The sequence below is a fragment of the Charadrius vociferus genome, unplaced genomic scaffold (assembly GCF_000708025.1).
Source record: "Charadrius vociferus isolate BGI_N301 unplaced genomic scaffold, ASM70802v2 scaffold1077, whole genome shotgun sequence".
Taxonomy (NCBI): domain Eukaryota; kingdom Metazoa; phylum Chordata; class Aves; order Charadriiformes; family Charadriidae; genus Charadrius; species Charadrius vociferus.
Window position 1 is genome coordinate 1,421,977 of NW_009649168.1, and position 11,807 is coordinate 1,433,783.

Here is an 11,807-nt window from a genome sequence, read left to right on the forward strand (position 1 = left end):
GGCGGGCGGCTGCCACACCGCGTGCGTGGGGTTCCCCTCAGGCGCAGTGTACCCATCGCGCTCCAGGTACTGCCTCAGGCGCCCCTCACCCCCGCGGCGGTGCGGCTCTGACCTCTGTCATTGTAACCGTTGCGATTTCCGGGTTTTATACCCGCCAAGGAGCTTTTGAGAAAAACTACAAAGGTGACAAACATCCTCATTTCATAGGCCATTATGGAACAAATCAATACAATTAAGGAAAGAAGGGGCTCCTAATATTTTTGTCAACAGGATTAGCAAATTGTGAAGTAAACATTCACCTGGTACACAGTTCACAACGTTATTTCATGAGTTGCACTGGTTAGTCTTATTTGCTGTCAAGACAGACATTTTATTTCCATCTTGAACACGTCCAGCTTCAAAATCCATTGTATTGCTTTGTATATTAAAAAGCCTTATATTATATAAGTGTCCTTTCCTCCATAGGTTCTGGCACTGTGTATCTTAGATGAAACAGCATATGGGTATTTGTAACAGCTTTCTAACCTGGAAATCTCTTTGCAGTTAGATTTACAATTATGCAGATTCTGGCGCAAACACCATTTGGTTTTGGTTATTTTCTCATTGCAGAGCATGCTGGGAAACATTTGAAAGAAGCGTTATCCAACTGTAGCACCAGATATTTAGATACTGCTAAACATATGGTATCATTTTTGTTTGTAACGATAGATGGATAAGAAACTATCCTTACTTGAGCAAGTGCTGTTTAATTTCAATTACTAGAAGAAAGCCTGAGGTTTTAATCCCATAAAGATCATCCCTAAACTGACTTCAGAATTAAAATACTTAAAATGTGTCCCTACTGGCCTGAATTTTACTATTCTCCTTCCAGGTCTCACCTACTCTTCCTCTGTTTTTCATTGTCTTCCAAATTGTTCTCTGCTAACCCACTGACCTTTGAGAGATGAGGGCACAGTATTCTTATTTCTTTCTGGTGTTCAACTGTTTCCTAAGAGTTTTACAAGCATGCACCTACGATGATTCCAGTTTTATGCTTTATGAAGAGCAGAACTTTCATATGCGTGCTTCTTATCTCTGCAGAGGATTGTTCAGGTTTCCTGTTTCTCAGCTCTTTCTGTGCATGCTAAGCTCCTGTTCAAGGTCCAAAATAGCCCTTCAGAGAAGCATAGGCCAAGGAATGAGGAGGAGCTCCCTTAAAAAAAAATATCTTATTTCCTGGCTTAGATGTGTGATTTACATGGAACTACAACTGACATTAAATTCCAAGCAAACAGCCCAGAAACCATAATGGACTCCCATGCTGACAGGGACAATGAAACTTGCATCACACCATTGGCATCTGTATTGCTATTTCCATTTCCACTGAGCAATTGCTGGAATGCGAGGCCTGGCAACGCTGCCTCTGTCTCAGAATGCAGCTCAGGAATTGCTCCCTGGACTACAAAGGAGGTCAGAAGGGACTGTGCTTCTCCAACTGGCTGAGCAAATAGTCTGCTCCTTTGTTTCCTTCCATGCTTTTTAATTTTTAAAAATATATTTACTTGCTTTGCATCAGGAACTTGCAAGACAGATCAGTCTGCAAAGCTTACACAAGGCTGTTGGGAACTCTGGTTGGATCCCATGACACCTGCACTGGCCTGTTTTTCTCTTTTTAGGAGTGCCCAGGCTTTCCTGTGCTTCAATTCCTGGTCTGTCTCTGAAAGCTGCTTTTCAGAAAAAGCATTGCAAGTCTGCAAAAACACAGAATCCTGTAAACTACTTAATTTCTACAGCAAACGTGATCCAGGTATGATTTCTAGCATCTCCCCTTAATGGCCAAAATGGGAATAGAGGTAGAAGAATATCTCATTTTCTTCTCTATTCTCTCCCAGTAAGGAGCTCACAGTCCCAGTTGGGCTTTTTGAGTGCCCTCCCAGCTCTCTGCTAAACAAATGAGAGGCATTCATCTGATTACCAGTTAATATACTCTCTTTGCAGATTCCTTCTGCTCTTTGGGCCTGATTTCTCTCTACTCAGGTAGATTTCCAATTATGCGAGTTGCACGCTTCCACTTTGATTCAGCAGCTCTTCCTACTAAGGTAAGTTCCTCTGCAAAGTGCAGATGAGTGGTCCTTAGTATTGATACAAACGACCATCCCATGTGTGAGTTCAGTGAACGGGGCATGTCTGCAGAAAGATGCAGGATCATGTAAACAGTCATAGCATGCACCACCTCTTAGGCATGATTACATGTGTTCCGAAGGAACATTTCCACTAAATTTTTCCCACCCAAAGGAGGAACAGAAACAAGGTTCCATATCATAGCTGAACTATCTGCTGTCATCTTTAACTTAAAAGAATGTGCTCCCCTCTAGAAGATCAAAGGAGACAAACATATATAATAGAAGCTGGAGTTGGCTTGCGTGCTTGTGAAGGGCCCCTTTCACACACTTTTGCTATCGCAACATCCAGTTCTCAGAAATGAAGCGTTTCCTTGACTTGGGATGAAACAAAGCACTGCCCAGAAATGAAACTTTGTCCCTAGTTAATGTTGTTCCTGGACAAGAAGTGACTGTTACAAAAAGTAAATTTAGTTGTTTCTGCTACCCATTAAGCAGCGGCGTATTCTGGGCAGTTGGCGTTGATAGGTCCATGAACTATCTAAGATAAAATGTAATGAACACCCATGAAATGTTTTAATTTGGCTTCATTTCCCTGGAAGGATTAGAAGAGTAGGGAGATGCTTTGTTTCCCAGGAAACCTGGTCTAGAGGGTAATAACATGATCTGTCTAACTGTGAAAATACTAAGGAGAAACAGGTTATCAAAATTGTAGCTCAAGGTTTAATTAGGAGGAATTCTGCTGTGTATGATGGCTAAGATCATTTTGAGCTAATCTAGCTGTTTGGGTCAGCATGGAAAATGAGGTATGGAACTAGTTCTGTGATGAGTCATAGTGGGTCCAGAACAGCTGTACAGCGATAAACTTATTTGGCCTTGTCCTAAGAGTCTCCACTGTGGATTGCAGCGAAGCCAGCTACTGAATATGAGTGTTTAGACCACAGAAGTGAATGGCATTTGCCTGTGCACAGCCTGATTTCATGTTATTATAGATACATTTCTTTTCTTTTCTACCATGCTTTAAGGCACAAAACCCTGATATAGCTTCATGCCAGCAATAATAATGTGTGAGATACTGTTTCTTCACATAGCCAGTCTGTTCTTATAAACTGACAATTTCTAGGACATATATCATAGAATCATAGAATGGTTTAGGTTGGAAAGGCCCTGGAAGATCATCGAGTTCCAACCCCCCTGCCATGGGCAGGGACACCTCCCACTAGACCAGGTTGCCCAAGGCCACGTCCAGCCTGGCCTTGAACACCTCCAGGGACGAGGCCTCAACAACCTCTCTGGGCAACCTGTTCCAGTGCCTTACCACCCTTAAAGTGAAAAACTTCTTTCTAATGTTTAATCTAAACCTGCCCTCTTCCAATTTAAAGCCATTCCCCCTCATCCTATCGCTACATGCCCTAGTAAACAGTCCTTCCCCAATATATCATATTACAATGCAAGCTTTAAACACAAAGTAAAAAATGTTTTGAAACGAGCATCTGTACAACGAGTCTTTAAAGGGCCTTGATTTAAAGAGGTCAGATGCTCTCCCTGAAGTACAACATATTCTGGCACTGCCTATCTGCTCCTTTACTCCCTCTTTCATATATGATCCTTAGACTCCTTCTCCATGTTCTCTTTTGAGACTTACTGTGTGCTCTTTCACATCAGCACTGAAACTGTTGTGGAGCTGAGGCAGATTTCTTCATGATAATTATCCCAAGAGAAGCCACCTTCATGTTCACGATGCTGCTTTGCAGTGGAGAACAGGTTGGTCTGAAGTAGTAAACACTTTTCCTTGACCCAAAAGGAGAGGATCCGAGTGCATGTTTTGTTTTGTTTTGTGGTACGTTCACTTATACATGGCACGCTAAAGAAAAATTGTGCTTTACCATTCCTTCCACCACTAATAAAAATGCCCTGTTCAACCTGAACCCTATACCTCCAAAATAAAACAGTGTGCTGCTTTTCACTTTGAAAGTGAAAGTACCACAAGGTAGAAAGTAGTAACCTTGCTGTACGCACTGCTTGAAAAAGAATAAAGATAGATCCTTACCTGTATATCTCATTATAAAGTAAGATTTTAATACTCCAAAACTATAATATCCTAAAATACGTTCTTATAGTGTCAAAGTCAGGTAACGTTCAGGCAATGCAAAGAATATGGCCCCAGCATCAAGCCTTAAAAATTCACTTTGTCATTCAATGTGTTATACTGGCCATGGTGGAGGATGTGACCTAAGTACAAATGAGAGAGTGTAGTAGGGAAGGACAGCACAGGATAGCACAACTCTGTCTTTTATGGACTCTGCAAATTCTTCTTGGACTGCATATACCAAGAAGTGGATGCATATTTGCATGCGTACTTTTCTCCTATATTTACAGACTTCTCAGTGTGAAGGACTGACATTGTAATCCTCATTCTTACAGACTGAATGCATTGAGGTACTGCCAGTGCTTCCTGGTTTTAATGCCCAGTGACACGTGAAAAGGCTGTTTTTCCAGAGCTTTTGGCTTCTTTATGTTCATTTATTGTGGGCTCAGGATGCTTTCACAGGTCTGTGAAGCACGCATCACAACCGTCGTGAGGCCCAGCATGAAAGTGGAGATTTTCTGCAGAGACTGGGCTCCTGGAGTGGTCCCAGAACTGAAAGTTCTTGAGTACTTGTCCTAGCTCAGCCTTGTGGTTTACTCCCATGTAAATCTGCTCTTCTCTTTAGGGAATTAAGATCTATTACATAAAAAAGGGTCTAAGAGTGATTTACTTCATAGTGGTCTGGGGCTGTTTATTAGAGAAAGCCTATAAAATTCTCTATTAATCTCTGTGCTGTATGCCATGATCTAGAGGGGAGTGTGCGTTTCTGCTCTTTGCCTGGAAGGTAACAGGGTTCCTGTGCTGTGTCTCAGCAGCAGAAATTCAGGGTACTGTATGGTGCTGCAGGCATTGCTAGCTGTTCCAGGAACTGCCCTGGGGCAATTGCCGTGGGGGCACATGTAATTTCATCCAGTCAGCACAGAGGTCCCAAAGGCCTTGACTCAAAATCTGCATCACAGGATGGAACGTGCGGTTGTTGCTATCTTGATTGTCAAATTGTTTGAGCCAAGTAGGAAAAGGAAACTGTTCCAAAGGACAATGGAAAAAAGAAAGTTACTTAAATTCAAAGCATATGCCTCAGGATCAAGGAAGTTTACTAGACAGGTTTTAAACTACACATTTCTGTGGTCCTTCAGAAATGCGTCAAGACTGGAATGTGAAATAAGAGAACTGAGTGCTGAAACGTTCCACATATTTTCTGCGTTTCACATTACTGACATAAAGGACAGTGATGATTTGTAACATGATGAGAAATAAGAGTTCCACCACCAAGTTCTGTAAGTTGGGTCAGCTCCTGGGGAATGAATGAGCGATGTATTGCCTGGCATGCTCCCACCAACAAATCCTCTGGCTTCCGTTCAGATCTACCTGGTTTCTGAGTTTCTATTAGAATAGAAACCAGTTTCTATTCTAGTTTCAGTTCAGATTATACCTGCTGGTGTAATCATTCCAGCAACAGATGATGAAGACCATAGTAGCAGGGATTGAGTAGCACTTGCAGGGCTTGCATCTCCTTATGATGGTGGGTGGGGTAGCCCAGCAGACATCAGAAGTCCTTAAAGAGAAGTGTCTGCTTCCTCAGAACTGCTTTAAGCTAGGAACTGATGGAGGTTTAGACATTTTTTTGAGGTCACTATGTAATGACACCAGTAGAAGATAATGTATGAACTGTTTGTAGCAGGTGCTCAGTATCACAGAGGAAGGCTCACTAAGAGCCAGCATGGATATCTGAACATGTATTGTTTATTCTCCTAATGTAAATTTATTCTTTTTGTTGGTTAAATAGAAGAAAACAAGGGAACTGAAAAAGTCTAGTAAGCCCTGATTTTTTCTATTTCGCTGAGTGCTTGATGGCCTTCAATCAAGAAAGACAGCTTTTAAAACAAGCAGACCAACAATATTTGGATTTAAAAAGCTACACCATTAGTAGCATTTGGTTAGTGTTATATCTGGGCAACCACCAAGTTGCCTGCTCTATACCCTTACTATGAAATGTGATTTTTCTCTTGGCACAGAAAAACTCTGCCTGCGTTGTATTAGAAGAATATTTGGACACAGAGTTCAGTTATCTAAGAGAAGTTTTGGTTTCTGTTGCAAGGAATCTTCAATCCAACAAGTTTACAGTAAATGGTTTTATTATTTTTTGGGACAATTTCTCCGCTATTTAATTTGTTCTATGGGCTACATAATGGTAATGGCTCCACTTCCAGTAGCATGGCTCAAGTTAGCCATGTCACAGACTGGCAACAGGAGTGCTTTTCCCCTCCTCACTCACAGCGAATTTCTCTGCTGGGCTGCACGTTGACTTCAATAGTTTTTACATATATAAGGCGTCTTCAGAGCATGCCTACGTGGTAGGTCTTCTTGGGGTACAGGCAGAGATAAGATGCCGCTCCTCTGACTGGGCAACTTCTTTACATGCACTATGAATGTTGTGGGAGCTTTGTGGTCCAGAGTCTGAGCACCAATTAAATATAAGTATCCTTGCAGGATGAGCTGTTGCTGAGGCACAGAACCTCAGTCGCTGACAGAGGAGCCTAAATAGGTTTTCTGAATTTTACCCTGAGTTACTGATTTGCAAGGACGAAATAGAAGGGAGAGGTCCAATATGAGCTTCATTCTGTCATGTAAATGCTTGCTTCTCAAATAAAATGAAATGGTTCTGAGTTTTGCGTGCATCTTCCATAGAAATTTGCTAGGAAGCAGATGAACTGAGAAGAGGAGGAACTCCTAAACATGATGTATCCAAAGCTATTCTTGTCCTATTTATAAAAGTTGTTTCATCTGTGACAACTGCTAGCATGTTAGAGATGTACAAAATGTCCTTCCAGAGCAAACCTGCTCATACGAATTCAGATATATTTGGCAATTCATAAAGGTGTTCAAGTGTTCATGTATCTGTGTAGATTAGCCAAGTACTTTTGATTTTAAGACTGAAGTCAGGTGCTGATGTTTTTCTCAAGAAGCTGCCACTAAGATCAAAATTTCCTTTTTCATGCTAAATCAAATTTGCCCATGTCTGTAATCACTATTGTATACTTAAGTATGCAAAACTTCACTGAGTTTTATAACCCTCCTCCCCTTCCCCAATTCCTACTAACCCCCATAAGAAACACTCTCCGTGGACTGTTAAGTTAAAATATTTGCAGCATGGTAAAGGAAAATCATGGCAGTACTCGGACATACTTTACTAGGTTGGTCCTGTTTCATATGGGTCTTTATTCCAATCGTGATAGAATCCAGTTTGCTCTTCTTCACATTCCTCCCTGAACACTGCATTTCTGCTTCTGGGTTGAAAATGTCACAATTCATGCCAATTTCAGACATGGCAGAAGAATGAAGAGAAAGCCATTATGCGTAACAGTCGTATAAACAAACTGATGCAAGGACTTACCACTGAAAGACAAAAAATAGAGTTGAACAGTTACAAAAATGACAAGAACGAGGCACATTGTGGGAACTCCTAATCACAGGCACGAAGCTAGAAAACAAAAGGGGAACTTTAGTCTCAGCCCTGACTTGCTCAGAATTTTTAAAAAAGGGAATTTTGATGAAGCAGATATTTTAAGAAGAGCCAAAGAAGCAAGGGAAAAAATCCAGCCTGTTTTAATGAAAGTTTAAAAATTATTCAGCAGTAATGTTGGTATACCACCACCAACTGTATGATTCTATGATAGCTGGACTGTTTCTCAAGAGACTCCCAGTTATCAGAATACACTTTTTACAAAGAAGATTCAGGTCTAAATTGTCTTCTTCAGAATTAGTTACTAGCTGACATTTAAAGATGGTTAATATTCCCATGGTTTGGGGATTCACTTATTTCTGAACTCAAAGAGACTACAGGGTAGGCAAAAATGTATGCATAAGCAGATGCACAATGATGTGAGGGGAAAATATTACTGCAAAGGCCATATGTTGGCACACAGATACATATACAACATGAAAATGGAGCGTATGCAGGAGTTCAGGCGAAAGAAGATATATACGGCTAAGGATAAAAAGATATGAAACAGAATTTGAAGGAAATACATTGATGCAATCATACTGTGATATCGTACATGTACAACATGAAAAAATTTCTGTTGGGGAGAGCTGCTGATCCTCACCACAGCTGCTGTGGCTGATTGGAAGGTTGCCAGTGTTTTAAATAGGCTTTTACATTTTCCCAGGTCTTTGAAGTCATAGAAAAGGCCACTAAGAATAGAGTAGGATGAAGTGGTTAGGAAAAATGGGGAAAAAGGTATTGGAGTTTCATTACCATCTGTGGACTGTAGAGGAGAATTTGGGACACCCCGTTCTTGTGTTTAAATTTGTTTGTGTAAAGATGAGCCAAATGACAGGACTCTTCCTTTGAAATCATTCCGCAGCTGGATAGTTCAGGCTGTCCTTTATTTCCACTATTCTCACTCCAAATTTTCTTTTCCTGTTCTTCTTCTTAAAGCAAACATTACTGAATTCCAGAAGGCTAATATGAGGAAAGTACTCCCCCTATTCTTACACTTACATTCTCAAGCTGTTTACTTAAGCATTTGCTGGCAGCTACCGGTAAAAGTAGATGGACCATTGGTATGATCAGAACATGTATATCTGGCATTTCTTTCAAGTCAGTTCTGAGAATTTCACTACTCTGCAATATGTCTGAAACAATTATATTAGTCCAGAGCCTGTACTTTTCCCATTACTACCTTCAGTTTGGAAAAAACAAACCCATTTGGTGCCTGAGTCTATTAGCTTTCATGGTGTGCACACTACTGAAGCTAAATAAGTGCATTAGCCTAAACAGGAAGCTTATTTCAAAGACTGTGCACCACAGCCACGAAAGCCTCCAGAAACATATGCTCTGAGATGATCTAAGCATGCTCATTATTCAGACTGTGAATAGCTTTAAAAGGGCCAAATTTCTTAGGATTGAATCAGCTAGGAAAGTAATTCAAAAAGAAAAGTACGCATCACTCGAGCATTTCAGAAAATTTTTCTTGTGGCCAAAAAAGCTACTAAAAATGTAGTAGAAAGAAAAATAAAATCTGCTTTGATAAATACATATTAAAAGTTTGGAAATACAAGAAACTGAAAAAGTAAGTAGAAGGGCCATGATGTTTGTTTGTTTGTTTTTTTTTCCCCAGAATGGTGATGCTCTAAACACGTTTACTTCAAGGAAAAGAACCCAACAACAGCATCACTTCATAAGCAGATATAATGGTCACGCAAAATTCAGACGTGTTTAGTAAATTTTGCCATTTTGCATTTTGGGGATAAAACAGGTAACATGCCGGTGAAACTCGCTGTAACTATCATTTGGCAATTTTACAAAAAAATCACAATCACCATCAATTTTTCAGTCAAAGTATTTTTCACAGTGGCTTATGTCATAAAATTCTATGGACCTATAAAAATGTTTCAAACCAAATTCAAACCCTCTCATTTAGTCTCACAAAAGTGGAAAACGCATGGACTACATATTCTGAAACCACACTAGAGGGCACTTGAGCTGTTTCTTCCAGAGTAGGTAAAGGTCAGAATAGTAGGATGATAACTGAGGAGCAGCAGTGGACAGAGTTGAACATGGGAATTAGTAGGATTTATCAGTACCAGGTTGGTAGAACAATGAGTGATTTTCCCCAACAGGCTACTGTGGGGGAGTAGATGTAAATTTCCAGGTGTAAATTTTGCTTATGAGTAATGTGAGCAATGAGAAGGAAATAATCTCAAGATTGCTGATTGATTGCAATAGTGCTTTGTCTTTGTACATGGATCAGTCACAGAAATTTGGGATATTTGGGGACTTAAAAAGAAAATCTAGTCTCAAATAGAGCTGGTGTCCAAAGAGTTGAGCTGCTCTTTAGAATTCTGATCCCACTGTATTGCTCTTGGTCCAGTTCTGTCCCCTCCCCAGGTATAGCGTGATGCCCTAAAAAGCTTTTGTGGAAATGGAACAAACAGCATTTGACAGCCTTTCTATAAAGGATCTGTAATAAAACCTGAAGACTAGAAAGGTAGTACAGGCCTGCTAGTAGACCCCAATACTTAGTAACACACTTCAGAATTTCAGAGGTTTTGTTAAAAAATTTTAAAAATATTGATCTGTCTCCCAATGTAGAAAACACGCATAGAAGTTTGAGTAAAGATTTGAGCTTTTGTTTGTTTTGTGGCCCAAGTATTCATTGTTCTTCAGCAACATGCAACAAAGACAAGGTCTTTGAGCTTAGTTACAGTCCATCTAATTGAGAGGCAACAACCCCAGGCCCGAGTGCTCTGAACTAATAAGTCAGATCATGATTTATACACATGTCCCTGTTAAAAATATTTTTGAATATTTAGTGTTTATGCAGATCAAATCTTCTAGGTTTTCTCTGTAACCTGATGTTTCCCTTGTTCACCAAAACAAAAAAAGATGCTGTCATAAAATTCCATTAATTGGACCTTAATAAAAGGCATACAGTGTGATCCCCTATGTATGGATATGCTGTACCATTGAATGGTACTGTGGGAAATGGCTCCTAACTTGCCAGGAGCACGGATAGATGATGCTGCTGTATCAGTTCCCCCTATTTCACACATTCCCCCTCCGCCCCCCCAAAGTTAACCTGTTCACTCTCTGCAGTTTTATTTACTTAGCAGCTCTAGGAAGTGAATTTCCATCTCTCTGAGATGAAGGCCTCCCTAGTGTTAGCATCTGGGACCCACCGTTTCAGGCTGCAGTGCTGCAGCTCGGCTCCAGGGCAGGGCGGCTCCCTGCGCGTTCCCTCTGCTTGTTTGTAGAATCCCTTGTTAGCGGGCGGCTGACTCCAGATGTTGCTGCACAGCACAACTGAAAATTCATTTCCAGCAGACAATCCAATCTAATGTATTTGTAAAACAAACTCTGTTTGAGAATTGGCAGCTGTCTCCAAAGCAGGCCATGTTTGACTGGCTGTGTTAAACACTCTCCTCACATCCCACCAGCAGACACAACTGCACTCCAGTTCACAGCATCTTCACCTGCAGTTGTCAGAGAAATGAAGCTACGAGCTGCAATGGAATTTTTGGGCAGTTTGCACGCTTTCTGGTGAGACAGAAGGACATGGACTCCTTTTATCTACTGTGGAACATCTTCTTTTTGCTAATCGCACTCAGCCCGTCAAAGGGAACCACTGGCCAGTCTAGCAATCTTTCCATCTTTGTCTGCTCTCTCTCCAACAAGCTCTCGTCTTCATCCTTCCCTCCTCCATCATCCTGTCCTCTTTCACATCTCAATACTCGCCTTGTTCACCTTCTGCCACCACCATCTCTGCATCCTCTGTCGCAGTCCTCATGTCTCCTCAAGTCCCACACCCCCTTTTCTCCTTATGCTTCTCTCCAGGTGGTTTCATTTGTTCTTCAGAGCTGGCAGTACTCGCCCTCGCCCTCAGACCAGTGCCTCGCACACCGCTCGCCCCCTCCGGGCGTCGCACGGCCTCCCCCCAGGATGGGGCTACAGCCGCTCTGCCGCTGGAGCCCGGCCCTGGGGCAGTCCGAAGGGCCGTTTCGCTCGGGGGCGCCTCCACTCGGCCCGTCTGGCGCGATGCCGTGCGGGGGTCGGGCTCCCCTCGGCGGCGCTTCCTGCCGCCCGCGGGCCCTCTCCTGGGGCGGCGAGTGGGGGC

The 11,807-nt window shown here is 41.8% G+C and overlaps 1 protein-coding gene across 1 annotated transcript in view; it reads right to left on the reverse strand.

Annotated features, from left to right (window-relative positions):
* Positions 1-11,486: 11,486 nt before the first annotated feature.
* NGF (nerve growth factor (beta polypeptide)) overlaps positions 11,487-11,807 on the reverse strand; it is a 27,596-nt gene continuing 27,275 nt past the window's right edge. The window contains exon 4 of the mRNA XM_009888485.1: positions 11,487-11,787. Within this exon, the coding sequence (XP_009886787.1) occupies positions 11,487-11,787 (301 nt within the window). The remainder of the gene's footprint in view (positions 11,788-11,807) is intronic.